Source organism: Pseudorasbora parva, chromosome 5 (genome assembly GCF_024679245.1).
Source record: "Pseudorasbora parva isolate DD20220531a chromosome 5, ASM2467924v1, whole genome shotgun sequence".
Classification (NCBI taxonomy): domain Eukaryota; kingdom Metazoa; phylum Chordata; class Actinopteri; order Cypriniformes; family Gobionidae; genus Pseudorasbora; species Pseudorasbora parva.
In genome coordinates, this window is record NC_090176.1 from 41465131 (window position 1) to 41487606 (window position 22476).

The window sequence follows — 22476 nt, forward strand, 5'->3', positions numbered from 1 at the left end:
TGTAAATGAATATCAATGCTTTAAGTTTAATTAAAAAATATATAAAATAATAATAATAATAAAAATAAAATAATAATAATAATAATAATAATAATACTAATAATAAATAATAGTAATAATAGTAATAGCATAAATATTTAAATCTGTTGCATTTTGCAGGATTTAGATTTTTTTACAAATCAACTATAAAGGAATAATACTATTAATAACAAAAGCCATTACAATTATGACAATGTGATTGGTTAGTTTATAATGCCATAGTTTTCTTATAATGTAAAAATGATTACATTATGAGCTCAAGATTTCATTACTTTTTGAGAAAATTACTAAATTATGAACATTTTATTACAATAATAATGTACATTATGTGCAATTGCTACGTCTTTTAAATGCCTTAAAAATAACTAAACATTCTCAAGCAGTAACTTTACATTAGATTAATATGATTTCTATATAATGTATGTAAATTGATCTTTATGAATATTACGTCTATTGCGTAAGTACGTCGTGACGTAAATGAATCACTGAACCGGTTCACGAAACGAACTGTTCAAAAGATCCGATTTGCGTTTTTTTTTTATACTCTTAAGGTTTCACGAAACGTGCATATAAATAAAGTGTACATACTTAATATAGTAGTACACATACCACTCTAAGTCCTTCGACGACCCCTTAACGTTACACCTAAGTAAGTTTCGCGGATATGTGGACCGCTTTGATAACGTTGTGAAGACCAGCACTGCGCATGTCTACCGACTGAAGAAACTACAGCAACCTTTACCCAACAGGTAACGTTCCTGGCGAAGACCCCAGAAAGTGTACAACTTTGCGATTTCAGCAAAATTATTCAAAATCATATGCTAATAAGAGCTGTTGTCACTTTCATTTTCAGCAGACAATGAAAGCTGTTATTTTAGCTGCAGGTTATGGAACTAGACTGCAAAGGGATATCGAGAATGACACGACTGGGAATTTTAGGCATCTGGGCGGCATTGCCAAGCCGCTGCTTCCCGTCGGCCCATGTGCCCTTATCTCACACTGGGTTCAGGCACTGACCAAAACAGGAAGTGTGGACACAGTTTATGTAGTTGTAAGTGTTTGACTGTTTATTGTATTTTTAAGACCATTTGATTGTGCTTTGAAATAGTGTTTGAATTGCATGATTATATTGCTCAAAATAATTAGGAGTATCTGTATCATCTATTGAACAGACAAATGATCTGTACTTTGAAGCATTCCAGCACTGGGCTCAAGAATTCCCCAATGTTAAAATCATAAACGATGGCACAAGAAGAAATGAGGTGAGCATACTGGAATGGAGCAATTTATGAATGTTGAATATTACTTTTTTAAAACTTCCTTTTAATTGTCTCTGCAGGACAGACATGGTGCTGTTGCCTGTCTTCAGTTGACAGTCAAGTTGTGTGCTATGGATGATCACTTACTAGTTATTGGAGGGTATGACCAGCGTCAGAATGAATAAGGCACTGACTGTATTGCAGTGTTTGAGATGGTTTTAAGTGAGAGAGAAAAAACATTTATTTTTCATTTTGCAGCGATACTTTATTCAAAGAGGATTTCAGCCTGAGGAAATTTACTGAGAGATTCTTTGAAGTGCAAACTAAAGAAAAAGAGAGCAATTTAGTGCTGTCATACCAATGCAAAGATGAGGGTGAGCATGAAAGCAACCAATGAGCCGATTTCACAGACAGGGCTTAGAAAAAGCCAGGATTACGCCTTAGTTCAATTAGGACATTTAAGTAGCTTTTATAAACATGCCTTAGAAAAAAAACCTTTATTGCCGTGCATTTTGAGACAAAACAATGACTTATTTAAGATATATCAGTGCAAGTTGGTTTAAGTTAAAACAGCATGCATTGTAGTCTTGGATTGGCATAAGAAACCTTGTCTGTGAAACCAGGGGATAATGTTTTTAACTTTGCCAAGTATATATGGTCACTATGTATTTTTAAAATCCATTATTATATCATTTCCACCTTAAGAAACATCCAAATATGGGATTCTGGAGTTGGATGAGGACCTTAAAGTACAGCGCATGAAGGAAAAACCTCTCTTGCATGAAACAAGCTCACGTAACGCAGTATGTTTTCAATTTGTATTTGAAGATAGACATTTCAGTACTGTTTATCTTTATTGTGAGCAATATCTTTCATGTGCTTTCCTTGGTTTGCAGTGTCCTTGCTTTTACCTGTTTTCAAAAACCTCCATTCCTCTGTTGGACATTTTTCTCAATGAAAAGAAGGTACAGTTCATCTATATTTATGAAATTATTCTAGTGTTATTTTTTAATGTAACTTCTCCATATAGAACGCACCCATTGAAGAGCGGGACGCACCAGGGACCTTTCTGTCGTGGCTCATATTAAGGTCACTAACAGGCAGACTGTAGACAATAAGGCATTGTGTTTGCTTTCATTCAGTGACATTAATCATGATTGGTTTTATTATAGGAGGCCTGTGTACGTGCACAGGATATCTGGTCGATTTGATGTGGGGAATCTTGCATCATACATAGAATGTGACAAATACTTCAAGGACCAACTTCAAAATCCCACTGTTTATTTAATGTAGTTCAAACATGTAATGACAATCAAACATGAAAACAATAAAACTGTATCATACCATTTTTAAGTGAATTATTGTCAATATTGTGGATTCATTCTTATTCCCAACCCTCAAAACAAATCATTTCAGCAGTATATTCAGAATTAAAAAGAAGTTTTAAAGAAGTATTAAATCAGGTAGGGACCAGCCTTTTGCACTTATCTGAGGCCTTTTCATGGTTGTCCTCTAACTTGGCTATTCTGGAGCCAAACTGCATGGCTCTCTTAGGTAAAAGAGCAGAGAGTCCCAATCCTAACTCGACAGCTGCCAACCTTAATAACAGCTTTTCTCCAACTCCTCTGGGTAGAGACAAGTCAGCCTTTTCCGACACAGGCAGTCCATTAAGGAAGCTGACTAAATCTTCGTCCAAGTATGGGAATCTGAGTAAACAGAAATATATTTATTATGTGCAATACTATAGAATTTTATCTTTGTTCTTTAATCTGAGATATCCCTTGAGCTGCAAAGTGTTACTTTAAGTGTTAAGAGTGTTACTCTTGCCTGGCCTCTTTTCCATGGTCCCCAATGATTCGGTCATCCCTTCCCAGATTTCTTGAGGATATTCGTCCCAGCTCCATAGCCAGCTCTTTGACAAGTCCTTCCAATCCAAGACTCTTATACCGCACTCTGTGTCTGGAGTATCCCGCCAGCTGTTCATCTGCCCCAATTCCGGTTAAAATCACCTTTGAGAAGAGGAAAATAAAATTTCTTGTGACTTTAAGTCCTTACATTGACATCAATTTAAATTCAGATATAATTCAAATACAAACAGAAAAACAAAGTAACCTTTGCTTCTGAAATACAAAGCTCTTCTTCAACACCCTTGTTTATGATGCCAGTTCCTCTGGCAGCAAACCAGACGGCACATCCAAGGCTATCATCCAGAACAGTGTTTAAAGGGTGCACCAAATGACAAATGCGTTTCTGTCGCATTTCTTGAAGCTCCTCTTGAGTTACGTTGATCTCTATAAAGTTCCACTGTCGATTTGGACTGAGATTTTTTAGTTCTTGCAGACCAGCTCTTCCAGTTATTCTGTCTGGCACGTCGAAGCAGTTGAAGCTCTGCGGGACCGATTGTGTTTTATCAGCAGCATCACTGTCTTTCTTCTTATTTTTACTTTTCTTCGAAGACTTAGGGGGCACTTTTGCCTCTTGGATTTTAAAAGCAACATTGAGTAGATCAATGGGTTTGTCTGCAGGAATGTGTCTATCAGCAAGGGCAGCTAATATCATTGAATCAATCCCCCCAGAGAAAAGGATGGCAATATCAGCTTTTGTATAATTTAAGGGCACGCCCAATTCATCTTGAGCAGGTAGGTAACAAACTCTCTTACGGACAGCCTCGCTTAGAACGTCAATGAGTGTGCTAACCATTGCTTTCTTTGTAGGGTTTGTTAGTAATTCTTTCAGACGTTCAACAGAGGTTTGAGAGGCACTCTGAACTTGTTCATTTGCAAGTGATGAAATGGATGTGTTCATTGGACAAACAGGGCAGGTCAGGTAAAGTCCAGAACTATTTTTGTTTACAGAGACGGATCTGGGTAAGCTTTCACATTTCAATTCTGAGCTTTCATTTGGCTCATTGCCACTGTGGAAAACCCACGGATAAAGATAAAAAATAAATGCCCCTAGTGGTGAAGAGTCCGTTAGGTCAAACCTGTAAACTCCACTAGGTGGTACTTCCTGCCACTGAGATTGAATATTATCTGCTGGCTGGGAAGCAACAGATGTGAGTGTGAAAGATGCTCTCTCAGGATCAAACTTCCAAAGCAGACTTCTTCTTCCAAAAAAGTCCCTCCCAAACCAGATACAGTGCTCTGCTTTTTGATAGTAAATAAAGGCCCAGGGTCCTTTGAGTTGTGACAGTACAAATACCACATCTGAGTCACTCTGTGCCATTGACAGGTGATGGAGAACAAGTTTGGTGTCGTTTTCTTCCTGCTCTACTATCAAACCACCAAATATCTCTCCATTCCAGAGAAGCAAGTTCCCATTGTCATCTTGAAGAGGCTGAGGTGTCAGGCAACCCCTCATGTGAAGCACATGTGCAGAGAAAAGGAGACTGCAGTTGGAGATTGCTACTGTGATGTCCCGGCTACAGTTGGGCCCTCTGTGTTTGAGATTTTCACACAAACGCTCCTCTAGCGGAGCATGCGGTGTGGTCAAACTGACCACACAGCATATCCCACACATGATCCCACGGCACTAAATATCTTGATATTCTTTCCTCATGTTATCAAGATCCTCTGTAAGAGATAAGAAGATGACTGTATTAGACAGAACTTAAGCAGTTGGTATTACTTATGATTTTATTCATTATAGAAGAAACTTACTTTTACAAGAGCTAAGTGTCTCTCCTTTGTCTGTCAGGAAAAATATATTGCTGTTTGGTTGCTGTGTGTACACTCTCTATAAGAAAAAATGTTTACGATTACAAGAATATAATGATATTTTAGCATATAATACTAAACATATGGGTAATTTTAATTCTTCAAAAATAAAAATTCAGTCATCATACCCTCTACATTTAAATGTATACCTTAGAAAGAGCACTGACTTTGAAGTAAATGTTGATATTGTTCACATGTTAGTTCATGAAACATAAAAGCAGTCTTTTGAAAAAGGACATGGAATTGTATTATTTGGTTCCAAATGTGTAGGAAAATAGCAATAGATTATATTATATAAATATATGCAACACATATTTTAACTAATTTCGTTACTTTTCGTAACAATATAGCTAAGCATTATGCAGTGACAAAAAGTGAAAATAACTGAAAATATTAATCATAAGATTATATATCCCAGTGTAGAGCTTAAAAATGTTTTAAACATGTATGAACTTCTGTAAAGGATTTGTAATCTATAGTTCGACTTGTTTTCTATAATTGAGTGACAAGTTACTCCAAAATGTAGACCTACATGGGTCAACATACATACCCTGTTTTTCTTCAAATTGCTCAATTCGTCGACTAAAATCTTTTGCTCTTTTATCTGTGAACGAATCGCAAAGGTTTGTAAACAGTGAAATGCTTTACGTGGCCATTAAAATAATATAACCATTAAGTTGCGATAGTTATAATATAAAATGTTTGATATTAGAAAACCTTCTTGTTTAGTTGCTCTTTTTGTGCGAGCTCTTCTTCTGTCCCAGGTTCCGTTCGCTGGCTGTTATTAAAAGACATGTTTTAATCAAAAGTCAAAACGCTTCGTCTGATGAACATTTCAACATGCGAGTGGCTCGTTCGTCGAACACGAATGACGTATGCGAGAGCTACAGACAACGACGCTTGAAAAGTGCGTCACGTAAGTGTTTACTTTTTTACGGTCTATGGTGTTTACACCTTAATACAATATTATATTTAACAAATAAGAAAGCTGTAAAATGTGTTTCTACTTGTAAACATTTTCATATTTTTATTTAAATTTTGTTTGTCACTACTCTGTTTTATCATTGTACTTATGTCTTACTGTGTTTGTTTATTGTACCCCTGACTGTTTGTATATTTGTATTTCTTTAAAAGCAATAAAAAAAAAAAAAAAAAAAAAAGTCTATGGTGTTTACCTGATGTTTACGAAATCATTGCGCACCAAAAAGTTTTTTTTATTTTTATTTTTATTTATTTTTTATTGTACAAGCACATACATTATAAAGTACCTTATTAAGTCTATCATCCCCATGAATCCGCTTTTCTTTGCTCAAATTAACGAGGAAGAATGAGCTACTAAGGAATACCCTTCAGAAAATGAACAATGGTTGTAAAAGTGTAGTAACCATTTTTACTACAAATACCAGGATTAAACTATGGTTAGTGTAGCAATATGGTGAATTTGTGGTTGTGGTTATACTGAAACTATCCTACCATGATATCCTATAGCCATTTGAAGGAGGACAATAGGCGTACATGAACATGATACCATAACTCTTGGTGTATGAAATCATGTTATTAAAATAGTTGTGTTGCTCTGTAACTGAGCTTTGCTCAAGACATGTCAAAGCACATTGATTGCCGATTAAAGTCAAAGCTGACCAGCTTTTACTGCCTCACTGTAAAAAACAATGCAGCCTTTTCTCCCAGAGCACTCAACAGCCAAAATCCTCAATCCAGAATCCTTATCCATGAGGTCATCACTTGTGATGACAAAAGGTTTTGTAACATAAATTGACCATAAATCAATAGCATTATGCATTCAAACATATTTTGTAATATTTCCCACCCAGGCCAGTGACCCACTTTTAAAGTCTTTCATCACCAAAAGTATTATTTGATTCTATCTGATATAAAGAAATGTATGCAATGTCTAATTATCCAAACTATTTTGTTGTACTGTAATTGGAGAGCTTTGTCCAAAACATGTCGAAGCACATTGTTTGCATTTGAACCCTGAGGGGAAAAAAGGTTTAGTCAAAGCTGACCGCCTTTTACTGCCTTACTGTAAAAATGTGTTCAATCCAGGTAGTATTTTGGGTACAATGGAGCCTTTTGGTTTTTAAATAGCCAACAGCCACAATCCTAAATGCAGAATCCTGATTTGTGATGACAAAAGGTTCTGTAACACTTTTAAAAGGCACATACATCCCTGAAATGAGACAAAGGACTTTTTGATTTTGAGTTTTAATCCAGATTGTTAAAAGAGTAAAGGGTATTTTGGGGGCGGTGTAAAAAGACTAGGTGACCAGATTTCTGAAATGTAATCCATGTAGGGGTTAAAATATAATTGGAATCTCATTTTATTATCTATGAATCAAAAATGCACACAAATTTTTTTACAAATAGGGTATATATTCATTTATCTGAATTTTCCATATTTATTTTTTACCTATATATTTAGAATTTTGCATTGTTTTCTATGTTAGGGTTTATGGAAATGTCCATAAAATTACTGGAAGATGTCCTGGGCTGGCAGTACTTTTTTCGTTATTTTACGGATTTATTTTTATAGTGTGGGTATAAATATTGTTTGCAGGTGAAACTGACAATTTTGTCAATCTACAATTTGACAAAAATTACACTATAAAAATAATAACCACTGCAAACAGGTCAAGACAAAATTATATCAAAATTATGACATTACGAAGACAGATTTGCAAAAATAAATATGAGATAAATAAAATACTTTAAAAAAAAACTAATATTTTGACAAAATTTTCTAAATAAATTTTCACAAAATGTGAAGATCGTGTATACAGTAATTTCAGATGTTATTTTATGTTTGTATTTATGGAAGTAGATCTAGATCTTCATAGATCTTCATAGATCAAGCTTTCTGCAAGTGTAGTTGTTGAAAGTATAATTGCATGGGCGTATAGATTTTCGTTCCCCGCACTTTTACTGGGTCTCCCCGATCCTAGCCGACCCGCTCCGAGCGGGATTCGAACCAGCGTTACCTGCGCGCCGGCGGGCAAGTTAACAGCAACGCTAAAAAACAGCTTTCTCTAAACTCGGTTTGTAGCGCGCTTCTTAAAATCATGGGCAAGTGTATTTACATGGAAACTGAAAGCTGAATTTACCACCATTACTCCAGAGTCCAGACTTCAATGTCCCATGATCCTTCACTAATCATTCTCATATGAGGTTTTTATAATCAAGAAACATTTATGATTGATCAATTTAATGCATGTTTGATAAATAGAAGTAGTAAATTCTCTCTTTTTTAATTTGACCACAAATGTTAGAATGGCTTGTTTGTTTTCACAAAAATGAAGCAGCACCGTGAGCAGCAAAACTTTTAAACACTGATAATAATCATAAATGTTTATTGAGCATCAAATCCTCATGAGAATGATTAGTAACACTGAATTTTTTTTTTTTTTACATTGCATAAAATATATGGATACTTAAAGGGATAGTTCACTTTGAATTAAATTTTGATATGTTTTAGCTTACCTCATGGGCATCCGAAATGTAGGAGTATTTGTTTCCCCAGTAGTTTCAATTTTGATCATTTTAGGTCAAACCGTTCTTTTCTGTGTTTTTACATAATGCAGGTCTATGGTCACCACCTCAAAGAGCATACACAGAGAAGTCCAAATTAAACAATCCCCCATCGTAAGTACACACTGATGGCCTAAGACACGAAACGAGCGGTTTGTGTGAGAAAACGAACAGTATTTATATCATTTTTACCTCTTGTACACCACTACGTCCGACTGATCCGAGGGCGCGGGTGCGTGTTTCCTGTTGTGTACAAGAGGTAAAAACGATATAAATACTGTTCGTTTTCTCTCACAAACCGCTCGTTACGTGTCTCAGGCCATCAGTGTGTACTTATGATGGGGGATTGTTTAAAGGGGGGGTGAAACACTCAGTTTCAGTCAATCTCATGTCAATCTTGAGTACCTATAGAGTAGTATTGCATCCTTCATATCTCCGAAAAGTCTTTAGTTTTATCATATTTATAAAAGAAATATGGGCTGTACCGAGTCTTTCCGGAAAAAACCGAGCGCCTGGAGGCGTATCGTGTGGGCGAAGCTAAAGAATGACAAGCGCGCAAAGCGGTGACGTCCTCAAGCGTGGAGAAACCCATCTATCTCAGCTAATACAGGTAATGATCCACAATCAAATCTGAGGCTGAAATAAATTGAACAGGAGAAACGGCAACATCAGGATGTCCGTCTCTGTGGTATGTACTGTATTTAGGGGCCTTTGTGTGCAGTTTATGAGGACATGATTCGGTTTATGGACTATTGTATGTGACTAGACCTTAGAGGTAGCAAGCAAAACGGTTTTGCACGTCAGAGTCAGAATAGTGTAACGTTAGAACAACAATGGAGTAACCGTTAGCGCATTTGAATGACGAAGCACGCGATCGTATCGTTTACTGATGTTTACTCATGCGACGGTAGCCAATAGCAGAGACATTTGAAGTTGATTTACTCACCGGCTGCTTCCAAAGCAGGACCGCTCTGTCAAAAACACACTTCTTTGGTATGATTTGGTGAAGTCCTGTGACAGCAGTGACCGTGGAAATCCACTTTGCGACGCGACTGAAGCGATGCCTTGAAGCTTCCCGTCATTTCTGCGTTCAAACCGGTTCAAATGCAGCGCTGCCTTCCCGGAATGCTATGCTGAAGCGTTGAAGTCGCTCGACGTCACCCATAGGAATAAAGTGGAGCGCGGCGCGACATAAGTGTTCACGGACGACTGGATCTGCACCTGAGAGACTGTTTACAGCGTGCATTTCCTCTCTCTCGCTCTAGTCACGCGCGCGCGCACCCTACCGGGAGAAGAGCCCGTACGGCCCATACAAGGACCTTCCGCTCTATTTAACGTCAAGTAGACCCATACTCGAAAAAAACTCGCCGAAACTTGTGAGAAACCGGAAGGAGTATTTTTAACACAGAAATACTCCATCAAACGTCCAACATTAGTTTTTGAAACTTTGTCTTTGTTTAGGATGGGAATCCAAGTCTTTAAAGGTGTAAAAAGCTCAGTATGCATGAAACAGCATTTCAACCCCCCTTTAATTTGGACTTCTCTGTGTATGCTCTTTGAGGTGGTGACCATAGACCTGCATGATGTGAGGCACAGACAAGAACGGTTTGACCTAAAATGATCAAAATTGAAACTACTGGGGAAACAAATGCTCCTACATCTCGGATGCCCATGAGGTAAGCTAAAACATATCAAAATTTAATTTCAAAGTGAACTATCCCTTTAATGCATAAGTGTTTGAAGTACATAAACCATAAAATTGGCATAAAATATAGGAGAAAAATATTATAGATATTAGTGGTTATTGATCAGCAGTGTATTTGATATCTTACCGAATTAAAAGCAAGAGATGCGATAAATGATATCGGTAAAAAAAAATGGTATTACGACATTTCTGTCCCCCTCACTTCTGAAAAGATGGCTACGCCCCTGTATAATTGTTTAGTTGTTTAATTTTTTATTCATATTGAAGTGTACTACTTTTTCCCAAGTGGTATAAGTTCCAGTTTATTAGCATGATGTAAAGTGGGGACAACTCATGGTCACCCTAAAAAGACCCCTATGCCTCCAGCTTTTTTTTCTTTCTTTTTTTCTTTTCTTTTTTTTTTTTTTTATCAAACTAAGCTTCTTTTATCATTCATAATTGTCCATCAATTAAATATTTTACAGATTGTTTTATAATAAGACCAGAAAAACAAACCCCTTATGTCTGATCACATCTGGGCTGGCAGACCAAAGCTTTATCTTAAGGAGTCATCGCAGCACGCGCTTTGTCACAGTTCTGTTTGTGTTTTGGACTTTCAGTTGTATTTTGATTCATTCATGTGTTCAGTTTGCCGCCGATCCTTTGTTCACATGGTTACCCTTGTTCCCAGTTCCCATTTGTCCCAGCTGTGTCTAATTAATTGTCTTGTTTCTGTTACTTAACTTTCACCCTCATGCACCTTCAGTCTTTGTCTAGTCATTGTTGTGTTAGAGTGTTTCCCTGCCTTTCTGTTTGAGCCTGAGCATCATTATCATATAATCAGCAGCAGCATCATCATTATTGAAGTTTATATTTTGATCTTCTGAGTCTTCAGTCTGTTTCTGGTTCACCTTCCGTTACACACTTCATTATTCAGATATTAAAAGCAAGCAACTAAAAGTCACTTTAATCTGTTGTCTGGTGCTCTAAACATAGAATCTATTGGTTTTTGTAATCATTCCTATTTTTAATATCAGTTAGATCCCACTCTCCTGTTTCGTAAACTTCTAACCTCATTCATGACACAGAAAGCCTGCATTTACTGAATTACAGTGTTTGTGTTTGTGGTCCTGTTGATTGTGTATTAGCCCCTGTGCTTTTCTGTTGAAATGTGTGGTCACCCTTAAAAGGCTTAAGTGTTAAATCACGTGAACAGTGTTTACTTGTGTGTTTCCACCTCTAATATTACAAACACACTAGTTTGGGTTCAGTCATGGTCACGGCAGAAATCCTGTATTGATTCTAGACACCTGTGTAAAGTTTGGATTCTTATCAGCTGAAAATGGCTAATGTCCATGGTTAGTAAATATGTTGGAACAGTTGGTCAGGTTAATTTGTTAGGTCAAATAAAAGATGTCTAGATGTCATTTGTTCAAATGACTCTAGATAGAGACCTTTTTTACCACAATAAAAAAACATGATTCTGAATATTGTTTTTTGTTCAAAAATGTGTGTTCTTTCATTCTTTGTTATAGATGTAAAGTAAATGAGCAAGCAAGTTAAGCACATAGTGGTGCTATGAGACCAACAGAGTTATAGAGAACAAAACAAAGTCTCTGACCTGAGTAATCTGTTTCTATGTCTCAGATTTCTCTGCATAAGATGGTTCTGTGTGCAGCATGACTCAGCTTTGAGCCTTCTGTGAATGGGATGGGTTCCTAATCGTCAGACTTTTTAATCAAGCCCGCAAGCAAGGTGTAAGGTGTTGCTTTGTCATGCATAGGCTACTCACAAATACTGCAGCAAACAAATATGAAAGCCACCAACAAAGAGGTATAACGACACAATCATCTGTTTGTTTTGTGATTAAATATGACACATTACATCATGTTATTATTTAAAAACAATCAAACAGAGCAAAGCATTACTTCACTTTTTATGCATTATCATGTCAAAAAATCTATCAAAAAAGCATATAAAAATAAAGGTTCTTTTTTGGCATCTATGGTTCCATGAAGAACCCGTAACATCCATGCAAAAGCAATGTTCTTCTTTATCATGGAAAAGTGTTATGTTAAAATATTCTTCACACTAAGTAAAAAATGGTTCTTGGAACTGTTCATTCAAAAGTTTGTTGGGGAACCATACATTGTTAATAATTGGGTTGGAGAAGTGAGTGTGCAAAACTTTCCTTTAAACCAAACGCAGAAAAAAAACAGCTTTCCATGTAACATTTCACATTATGTTTGTTTCTGCGCTGCAAGCTGCTGTGTTAGTGAGTACTGACCTGAATACTAGATTGGGAAGAGGCATATACTGCCAAACTGTTGGGAAATAGCTGTCGGGGATCCAAGTTGCAACCAAGAACAGTGAGAAAGAAAAAACGTTTCAGTACTGTGAAAATAAAGCGATCTAGATTCATATTTGGTAAGACTTACTTACTCTCATACTTGGTTTGTACACTGTCAGGAAAAAAGGTACATTGCCTTCACTGGGGTGGTACCCTGAGGTACAAAACTGAAAATATACTAATATGTACCTTAAATGTACTACTATGTACCTTTAAGGTACTACTGTGCACTCTTAAAGTACTGATATGTACCTTTTAAGGTACTAATATGTACCATTTAGGGGTGACAAAGATGTACCTTTTCACTTTTGTACCTTAGGGCAGTGGTTCCCAACCACATTCCTGGAGCCCCCCTAACACTACACATTTTGCATATCTCCTTTGACTGACACACCCATTTCAGGTCTTTGAGTCACTACTAATGAGCTGATAACCTGAATCAGGTGTGTTTGATTGAGGAGACATGCAAAATGTGCAGTGTTAGGGGGGCTCCAGGAATGTGGTTGGGAACGGGTACCACCCCAATGACAGCACTGTACCTTTTTTTCTGAGAGTGTATGGAAGCCCTAATTGGCTATAGTTTTCGGATTTCCATGAATCAGTAATGTTCATCAAGGCCTGTGTTGTACAGTCACCCACTGACAGAGTGTTACCATGCACCTTTAAAGAATTCAAAAATCTACAGGTCACCCATCAAACCGTGTCATGGTGACATAAAGACATTGTTGATGCTGATATGGGTTTTTAAATTGCCAATACAAATGTAATGATAAGAAATATGATAGCCTATAGTGATAAGATACAAACTTAAACACTTGACTGCAAAAAACTTAATTAACAAAGAAAATTCTAATTAAGAATTTCCACCATTCAAGGAGTTGTTCACTTTAAAAGGAAAATTACTCCATTTTTTTATTCACTCGCAAGACATCCAGGTGTATATGACTTTCTACTCTCTGATGAACACATTCTGAGTTAAATTCATAAATATCCTGACGCTTCCAAGCTTTATAATGGCAGTGTGCGGTCCATTGAGTTTGAAGAACAAAAAAGTGCATCCATCCATATATAATAAACATATTCCACATGAAGCGAATCGATGGGGTTTTATAAAAAAATATTCATTGAATGTGTAAGAAATGCGAGAGGCGTTTCTTTCTTTCTTCATAAGTTGAATACGGAAGGTGTCTGGTGGAAGCTATATTTTACTTTATAACATTTTAAATATGGATATTTTTCTTACAAAACCCAATCGATTCACTTCAGAAGGCCTTTATTAATCCCCCAGAGCCATGTGGAGAACGTTTATTATGGATGGATGTGCTTTTTTGAGGTTCAAACTTTAACCTCCAAATTCCAAACTTTTGACTCCTTCAAACCCTGTCACTTGCATTTTAAAGCTTGGAAGCATCAGGATATTTATTAATATAACTCTGATTAAATAAATAAATAAATAAATAAATAAATAAATAAATAAATAAATAAATAAATGGGTTGAGGTTGAGTAAATCATGGGGTCATTTTCATTTTAAAGTGAACTAATCCTTTAATGCTCAGATACATAAAAAATAAAATAAAAATAAAATAAAATAATTTGTGACAACATGCCCCAATGCCTACATTATATTGTTGACCCTTGCCTGTCTGCTTTGTTCACTTAAAGAACGGCTAAATCATGTCTTATATGATAATATTATATTTTACTTCATAAGACATAATTCAGAACCATTCTAATTTATACGGGGTTTTAACTATGTGTTTATAATAGGCTAATCATTCATGATGTAGTAATGTAACGTGTGAAACAAACATTTGTGACAATAACATTTTTAGATCTGTTGATTGCCTCAATAAAGACATTTTACAATATAAACAGTGAATCAAAATCATGACTGACATTTGCAGACGTGCTTGTCTTATTAAATATGTTGCTGTGTCACGGAAACACGGCTCTTGTCTTTGTTGAGCGCAAAGGGGGCGGAGTCTAAGCTTGTAATATATCAGCAGTCTGTCAGAGGGGCTGTCTGAGTGGTAAACACAGAGCTGGGCTGAATCCGTGAGCGCGGGTCTGGCCCTTTCAGTATTTGTGTTTTTACACATTTAGTTGTTCTAGAAAGGTTATTTCTCTCCAACTTCAGCTACAGTGATAGCTAAGTTTGGAGAGGAGAGAAGGGAAATATTCGTGTATTGCGCAGGAAATATTTGCATCGAGGATTTACTTTGCCTGTTTAACCCGAACCCTTACAAAAGAATCTAAATCTGGACAAAATCGAAGAAATATACTATCGATAACATAATGGACAGCGTTGCATCTAAGAAACCTTGCTGTGGTAAGTTCTTTACTTGGCAGGAGGATGCTGTGATAAATTAAATAAAAAAGAATAAATTGCACTTGACATTTTTTCCTTGCATTTTTGCACTTTCTACATGTTCTCCCTCTCTCTTCAGAAAGATTTTGCGAATTCTTCAAGTCTGCAAAATTCCTCATTTACCTCGGACATGCTCTGTCAACATGGGTGAGAGATTCTTTGCAATAAGGATTTGTGTTTGAGAGCACACCTCGTTAGTTTTTTTTTTTATGTCCACAATTATAAATATTTTAATTATATTTTATTGATTATATTTTTATTTATTTATCAATAGCCAGAATTAGTCAGGGAAATACGACTTTAACATTTATTTTAATATTTTTGTAAACTTTATATTAAAAAAATGTTTTATATTACTAAGAGATTGTACTGAATATCTACCATGACAGAAGACAGTTTGAAGATCAGAAATCAATAAGATTATTTAATAAGATTACTCCAGAACATGTGTAATAAATTCTTTATTTTATAAATGTATTGTTTTATATAAATGTGTGATCCATATCATCTAATATAAGCTGCAAAATACTGCTGACAACTAATTATTTTGCATGAACCCCAGTTAATTATTACATTTCAATCACAAAACTATGTTGAATGATGATCATTGTGTTTTTATGCTACAGGGGGATCGGATGTGGAATTTTGCTGTGGCTGTGTTTTTGGTGGAGCTGTATGGCAATAGTTTACTCTTGACAGCCGTGTATGGACTGGTGGTTGCGGGGTCTGTCCTCCTACTGGGCGCTATTATTGGTGACTGGGTGGACAAAAACCCCAGACTGAAAGGTAAACATGGTGAAGCCTGAACCACAGAGAATGTTGAGTTATATTTGTTATACATTAATTACTCATTATTTTATTACGCCAATTATTACAACATTTTTACTGAACGCAACTGAGTCTAGATTTTGTTTCTTAATCTCAGTGGCGCAGACATCTTTGGTTGTCCAGAACACTGCTGTCATTCTCTGCGGTGTCCTTCTGATGGCTGTTTTCCAGTATAAAGACCAACTTTCTGCCATGTATGATGGATGGTTGCTGGTGAGTTTGCTTCCTAGAAAAAACTATGACACTATTTATTAATCAGTATTTGTTGAATGAGTAAATAGTTATATAAAAGCCCACGGAACTAACCATATGCATAGTATTTCACTATAACTCGCTGTTGAAAATTTGACATTTTCATATATGGCAAACAATGTCCTTATAAGAGTAATTTCAAATTTCAGTAATTTCAGAGTAATAACAATTTCTAACTTATATAGAAGGTAATATTGTCTAAATCGGAAAGAGCTCTATTTTGCACAGCCTCAACCTAAATTCATGTAAGTGAAACCTGATACGGCACCAAAAAAAACAAAAAACGGTGACATGCTGTCAGCAGAATCCAGGGATGTCACGAGTAGAAAGCATGTTGCTTGCTCAATATTAGTCCTTTGAGTCTGTTAAAAGACTGGAAAGCTTAGTATATACAATAACAAACAAAACCTGCTGTTTGTCCTGGTGTCACTGAGGTTGAGAACCCATATAGCAGACAAAATGAGGCTTGTTCAATAAACTGTTTTAGGTTCTGGACTGTTCCCGAAAATTAAGTCTAAACTTTTTGTGGCAGTGCACTAAAACAATTAACAGTACAGTGACATAGTTTTAATCACATGTTCTTTGTCATTGCAGACATCATGCTACATTATGGTCATCAGCATTGCTAACATTGCTAACCTGGCCAGCACAGCTATGTCCATCACCATCCAGAGGGACTGGGTTGTGGTTGTGGCTGGAGATGATCGAAGCAAACTGGCAGGTCAGGAATTTTAATGGTGACCTTTTTTAACCTTTATTACAGTGGCCCAAAAAAGTAGTTGGACACTTTTAGACACTAAGCAAAGCTAAAAATGCATGCATATCATTGCATTAAATAAATACATTTTAACCCATACATTCGAATCTGACCTTGGATTTAAGTATATTTATAAAGTCAGTTCAATAAACGCAGTTGCAGTTCATCACATTAACTATAGACTTGTCCCACTAGGTTTAACAATTAAAAAAAGTGTCAAAATCATTTTGTCTTTATTTTGACCAATATATCTGTTGGTTTAAAAATGAAAACTTAATGTTACAAACATCCTTTTGACTAATTTGTATTTGTATATTTTTTTAATTCAATGGAATGTGGTGTCCAAATAAGTTTTTTTCAACCACTATAATGTCTATAACAATCATTTCACTTAGTTGAGGAAACTCATAAAATACATTACAGCAGTTTCTTCATCAATCATCTTATCTTCATAGAGTGCTTGCATCAGCTGTCATTCCTTATGACGTTATAAACCCATCAATGTACCCAGTGAACCCAGTAACCTCCTGAAAATTCATGAAAGCATAGCCAACACATAGCTTTCTAGTTACTGTGGAAAAAAATAAATAAACTGAAACTAAATGAGTAAAACTATATATATTTTTATTAGAAAGATTTCTGAAGGAGCATGTGATACTGAAAGACGATAGTAATGATGCTGAAAATTCAGCTTTGCCATCACAGGAATAATTTACTTTAAATGAATAATATTTCACAATATTACTTATTTTAATGTATTTCTCCTTATTTTCATCACAGAATATATCACTGTTTTTAACAATTATCCTCTCTTGTTTTCTGTATTTCTGTTTTGTCAGATATGAATGCAACTGTAAGAATAATTGACCAGTTAACCAATATTCTGGCTCCAATGCTTGTGGGCCAGATCATGTCATTCGGTTCCCATTTCATCGGCTGTGGTTTTATCTCGGGCTGGAACCTGTTCTCCATGTGCTTGGAGTACTTCCTGCTTTGGAAAGTTTATCAAAAGACTCCAGCACTTGCCTTCAAAGCAGGACAGAAGAACACTGATGACCAGGAGCTGAAGCATCTCAACGTACAAAAAGGTTTGCAATAGCACTCAAATCTCCTCTGGCACTTTCCACTAATACAGTACATAGAGAAGGCTATATATTATCTAACATGAGAAGTATGCAATATAAATCCACCTTAAAACTGCAGAACCTTGTTATGTATTGATTTCCCCCATTAGAAAACTGAAACATTCCCTAAAATTGTGACATCCATAAAGGACTGTAATAAGAAATTCATGTTACTCGAACTGTAGCGCACTTGTCAAGCTCACCCTCTGTTCATATTACTAAAGCCATTTAAAGAAAATATATTCACTTTTTATTTTTATTTGGACTAACTATAAACCTGCATTTAAGGCAAATTCTAAAAAACTGTTACTAGTAAACCTATTGCCAATTTTGACCGCATATTGTTTGTGACACATTTTGAAGATTAAGCATCTTTTCACTAATAACTTCCTTTTTTTTAAGAGTTTCAGATCCTATTTTGTACCCTATTTGTTAAAATGCCTTTCATTGTGCAATTTAGTTTTTTAAACAATGCAAAAGGGTGGCATATCAAATTAAATCTATCTAATTGGTTTTCCAATTCACTGTTGCAGAGATTGGAAATACTGAAAGTCCAGTTGAAGGCTCCCAGCTGATGAATGAAATCGCTGAGGTGAAGAAGAACACCAGTTGCTGCTACCAAATGGCTGAGCCCATCCGTACCTTTAAGGATGGCTGGGTAGCCTATTACAATCAGTCCATCTTCTTTGCTGGCATGTCTCTGTCTTTCCTCTACATGACCGTCCTGGGCTTTGACTGCATCACCACGGGCTACGCGTATACTCAGGGCCTGAACGGCTCTGTGCTCAGTCTCCTCATGGGAGCCTCGGCTATATCTGGAATCTGTGGAACGGTGGCCTTCACCTGGATCAGAAAGAAGTGCGGCCTGATCAGAACCGGCTTCATCGCTGGAGTCACCCAACTATCTTGCCTCACACTCTGCGTGGCATCCGTCTTTGCTCCTGGCAGCCCTTTCGATCTCAGCGTCTCACCCTTCGAAGAGGTCTTAAAACATCTGTTTGGAGACAGCAGCTCGCTGCCTGAGAGTCCTACTTTTGTTCCTACGATTGAACCACAGATTCGGACAAACGCCACTGTTTTTGAGGAAGCCCCCCAAGTAGAATCCTACATGTCTGTCAGTCTTCTTTTTGCCGGTGTCATTGCTGCTAGAATCGGTAAGTAAATGAGTAGCCAACAGGAAACAATAGAAGTAGTTTTATTTAGTCCTATTTTCCGTTATCTTTTTATGACCTGAAAGTCGTAAAACCAACCTTTGAGACCAAAAACAACAAGTCATGTTTGTGATAATTGTGTTCTGGTGCTCTTTTAATGTCACAATATATGTTTTAATTGATTCTTCTAAAAATTCCTTTCAGGTCTTTGGTCCTTTGACTTGACTGTGACCCAGCTAATCCAAGAGAATGTGATTGAGTCAGAGAGAGGAGTCATCAATGGTGTCCAGAACTCCATGAACTATCTTCTCGATCTTCTGCACTTCATCATGGTCATCCTTGCACCAAATCCAGAGGCCTTCGGGCTTCTCGTGATCATCTCAGTTTCCTTCGTTGCAATGGGACATATGATGTATTTCAGGTTTGCCTATAAAAGCCTCCGAAGTCGACTTTTCCTGTTCTGTTCACCTGAGCAGAAGCCAGACCCCAATATTCCCTCACTTTCCAACTCTGTATAACTCTTTAAAGAGACCGTAAGCCAATTTCTACTAGTTTTGCATGCTGTGTTCTTCGAGAACGTCGCCAGGAACTTCCCATTCCATCTCTTTTTACTAACATGCATGCTTTTGCTGCTTGCAGTGCTTGTGCATTTGAGTAAAAATTATTCTCTGTTAGGTAAAATAACAAAGAAGAGAATGAGCACTCCTTAGTGTAGCTTAGATATATGTCAAAAAGCATGCATTACTTCCCTTGTTTTTTTGTGTTCAAGGTGCTGTAAAATTGCCTGAGAAGTAACTGTAGAGGAAACACACTAATGGGAACTGTAGTTCTTATGTGTTATACCATGCTTTAATAACTCCAAAGCAAAAATGGGCATATTTAATCTACTTTCGCTTATTTGGTTGATTTTTTGACTTTATGGTCGTAGTTAATCTTCAGACTAGCTGTGTGAGTTTTACAATGTGCTCTACTTAAGATAGTGTAGTTTTTTAACGTTTGTCCCTTAATGCTTTTTACAAGCCATGGTTAAAGTCTCTTTTATAGTTATTAGGAGTGTGCTAGTTATTCACTCAGTTATGCTTATATATTTATATACATGTAGTCAGTATTCTTTATCTGAGCTTCGGTGGTGCTATTATTACAACTCTTCTGGAAAGCAATGCAGACATTGACAGTTTGTACAGGTAACCAAAGTGGATTTTTTTTTCACCATGTGGAAGTGAGGGAAATGCAACCGTTTTCTTTTGATACCATTCCGAACATTAGTACTGTGAAAATATCCTGGAGATTTAGGACCTGGATACACTCGCCCCATTGCAACTAGAGTTTTAGCACCTTTTTGTTCTGTTTGATTTGAAAGTGATTTTAGTGCTTAATTCTTGTTTTTGCAAAAGATTGTTACACAAGCACTTTACATGATTACACTTTATCCACGATGAAGCAACAAGACACTTCAGGTTTAAGATATTTGCACTAACATATCTTAAATTAATTGATTAAGAACATATCTTAAAAATTGATTCTCTGCCACCAAAGTTCACAGCCAGGCAGGAATTCTGACATTTCTCTTGTAGTTCTGCATCCAAACTCGGTAGATTCTCCTATTTGCTTTAAAATGTTAGAACTAAAATCTCTAAAACAACCTCATGATTTTTACTGTCCTTTAAGTGACACCACACCTCAAATTTTCCTTCATGCAAATCATATGTTAATCTAGATGTTCAAAATAAACATTACAGCTCTTCATTAGGTCTATGAGCTGAAGCTTGCCACAAAAACCACAATTACTCAGGCACTAACATCCTTTTGAAAACCCCAGCAGGTTTGACATATACATGCTGTTTTTAGTAATAGCTGTGTAATATTGAGGTTGGACACCGGCGGGGCTCCACCGTATGCACAGAAAAGAGAAGGGATTGAGTCCAATGTGGACGGCTGGTTTGAAGTGCAGCTGGTCACAAATGCAGGTGCCAAGTCACTGATTTTCATGAGACCCCTGTGAACATGTGGTCAGTCCTCAAACACTTTCTCCATTGCATCAGAGCATATTGACTATTTCTGTGAATGTGGAGCCTTATTTACATCTGTAAAATATTTTTATATTTTCTTGTTGAATACTTGTGTTTGAATTCTAAGTCTTGTCCTCCTATAATGCCACACAGAGATCTTGCCTTTACAAAATTACAAATGAATAACTTCTGTTGCAATAAATGACTATTAAAACCCTGTTGAATGTAAAGTAAGAACAAACATATATTGTTCTTTGTAGAGGCATATTGATTCTGTTCCTGTTGTGTGGTTCACACTCCACAGTAGGGGGAATATACAGCACAAGACTTGTATTGCATCTCATTTACACTGAAATAAACAGATTTGTATCCAAATGCAACAGTTGAGTGGTTGAAATGTGTGTGTGTGTTGTGGTGGAGGGGTGGGGGGTATTTTAAGAGGTCGAGTGAACTCGCAGGAGCTGGAATACATGCGGCAGCAATTGTACAGGGTCACATTCCTCAGAAGGGTTTGCTGCTAATTTTCTCTAAAGGCCTTTTCAGATTTATTTTTGTGTGGTTAATGCACTGACTAAAAGCTGAGTTGAGCTTGGCTTGCAAGTTGCATGAGAAGCAAAGACAAAGAATGACCTGATTATATGCCAGTAACAACGCAACAACCATTCTGGGTGGGTGGAAAATCAGGATGATATTCCGGGTGTAGTCCTGAAATATGTATGCAACCGAGTGAACTTTATATTTTTGGGAACAATACTAAACCAGGGGTGGACACTTCCATTCCTGGAGGGACACTGTCCTGCAGAGTTTAGTTCCAACCCTGATTAAACTCACCAGCCTGTAGCCTTCGAGTACTCCTGAAGACTCCGATTAGCTGGTTCAGGTGTGTTTGATTAGGGTTAGAGCTAAACTCTGCAGGACAGGGTCCCTCCAGGACTGGAAGGTCTAGACGGTCAACAAAAATCTATATTAGTTAAAGACTGAAGCAAAGAGGGAGCAAAGCTCAACTGAAATTCGACTTTGCTTTAACCAGAAATCCAGACATGGGTAAGAGATAAGATATTATCCTTAGTGTTTCAAAAAGAAACGTGCTTGTGTGAAACTTGTGTCCTGAGCAATTCGTTTTGCACAACATCAGTCCTAAAAAGCATATCATAACCACATGACCTTTGATACATTTCCTGGAAAGAAGTTCCAGTGAATAGGGGTTGACAATTTCCCTTGTCTGTAGTTTACATTAGTACACAGAGAGAGAACCACAGGACTGAAGTAACTGAGGCATTACCAACAAAACCATAACCAGCAACCATTTGACCAAAACCATTCAAACACACCAGCCTAACCAGCTTCCTTAGACTGGTTCGCTTTTTTAGAATGAGAATGAATTCGAATGAA

General features: G+C 36.7%; 4 protein-coding genes across 5 annotated transcripts; 2 read left to right on the forward strand and 2 right to left on the reverse strand.

Moving 5' to 3' along the window:
* Positions 1-538: 538 nt before the first annotated feature.
* On the forward strand, positions 539-2608 carry zgc:136439 (uncharacterized protein LOC678627 homolog). Of its 2 annotated transcripts, none has more exons than XM_067444338.1 (9): positions 539-788; positions 893-1090; positions 1212-1301; positions 1379-1458; positions 1557-1672; positions 2004-2101; positions 2195-2263; positions 2329-2387; positions 2471-2608. In XM_067444338.1, exons 2-9 carry the CDS (start codon positions 899-901, stop codon positions 2589-2591), a joined length of 825 nt encoding a protein of 274 aa, XP_067300439.1. In that variant the 5' UTR covers positions 539-788; positions 893-898; the 3' UTR covers positions 2592-2608. The 2 variants fall into 2 exon arrangements, with proteins under 2 accessions (XP_067300439.1, XP_067300440.1); XM_067444339.1 differs by having other exon boundaries at positions 896-1090.
* asnsd1 (asparagine synthetase domain containing 1) lies at positions 2563-4817 on the reverse strand. The gene is made up of 3 exons (XM_067444337.1): positions 3411-4817; positions 3126-3307; positions 2563-3004 (listed from the first exon to the last, which is right to left on the reverse strand). Exons 1-3 carry the CDS (start codon positions 4815-4817, stop codon positions 2758-2760), a joined length of 1836 nt encoding a protein of 611 aa, XP_067300438.1. The 3' UTR covers positions 2563-2757.
* Positions 4733-5897, reverse strand: LOC137075597 (ASNSD1 upstream open reading frame protein-like). The gene is made up of 4 exons (XM_067444340.1): positions 5732-5897; positions 5565-5618; positions 4958-5033; positions 4733-4870 (listed from the first exon to the last, which is right to left on the reverse strand). The coding sequence occupies exons 1-4, from the start codon at positions 5807-5809 to the stop codon at positions 4830-4832; spliced, it is 249 nt and encodes an 82-aa protein (XP_067300441.1). The 5' UTR covers positions 5810-5897; the 3' UTR covers positions 4733-4829.
* Positions 5898-14621: 8724 nt separating this feature from the next.
* On the forward strand, positions 14622-21379 carry slc40a1 (solute carrier family 40 member 1). The gene is made up of 8 exons (XM_067444341.1): positions 14622-14924; positions 15043-15110; positions 15590-15749; positions 15889-16004; positions 16638-16764; positions 17640-17888; positions 18458-19078; positions 19280-21379. The coding sequence occupies exons 1-8, from the start codon at positions 14891-14893 to the stop codon at positions 19591-19593; spliced, it is 1689 nt and encodes a 562-aa protein (XP_067300442.1). The 5' UTR covers positions 14622-14890; the 3' UTR covers positions 19594-21379.
* Positions 21380-22476: the final 1097 nt, after the last annotated feature.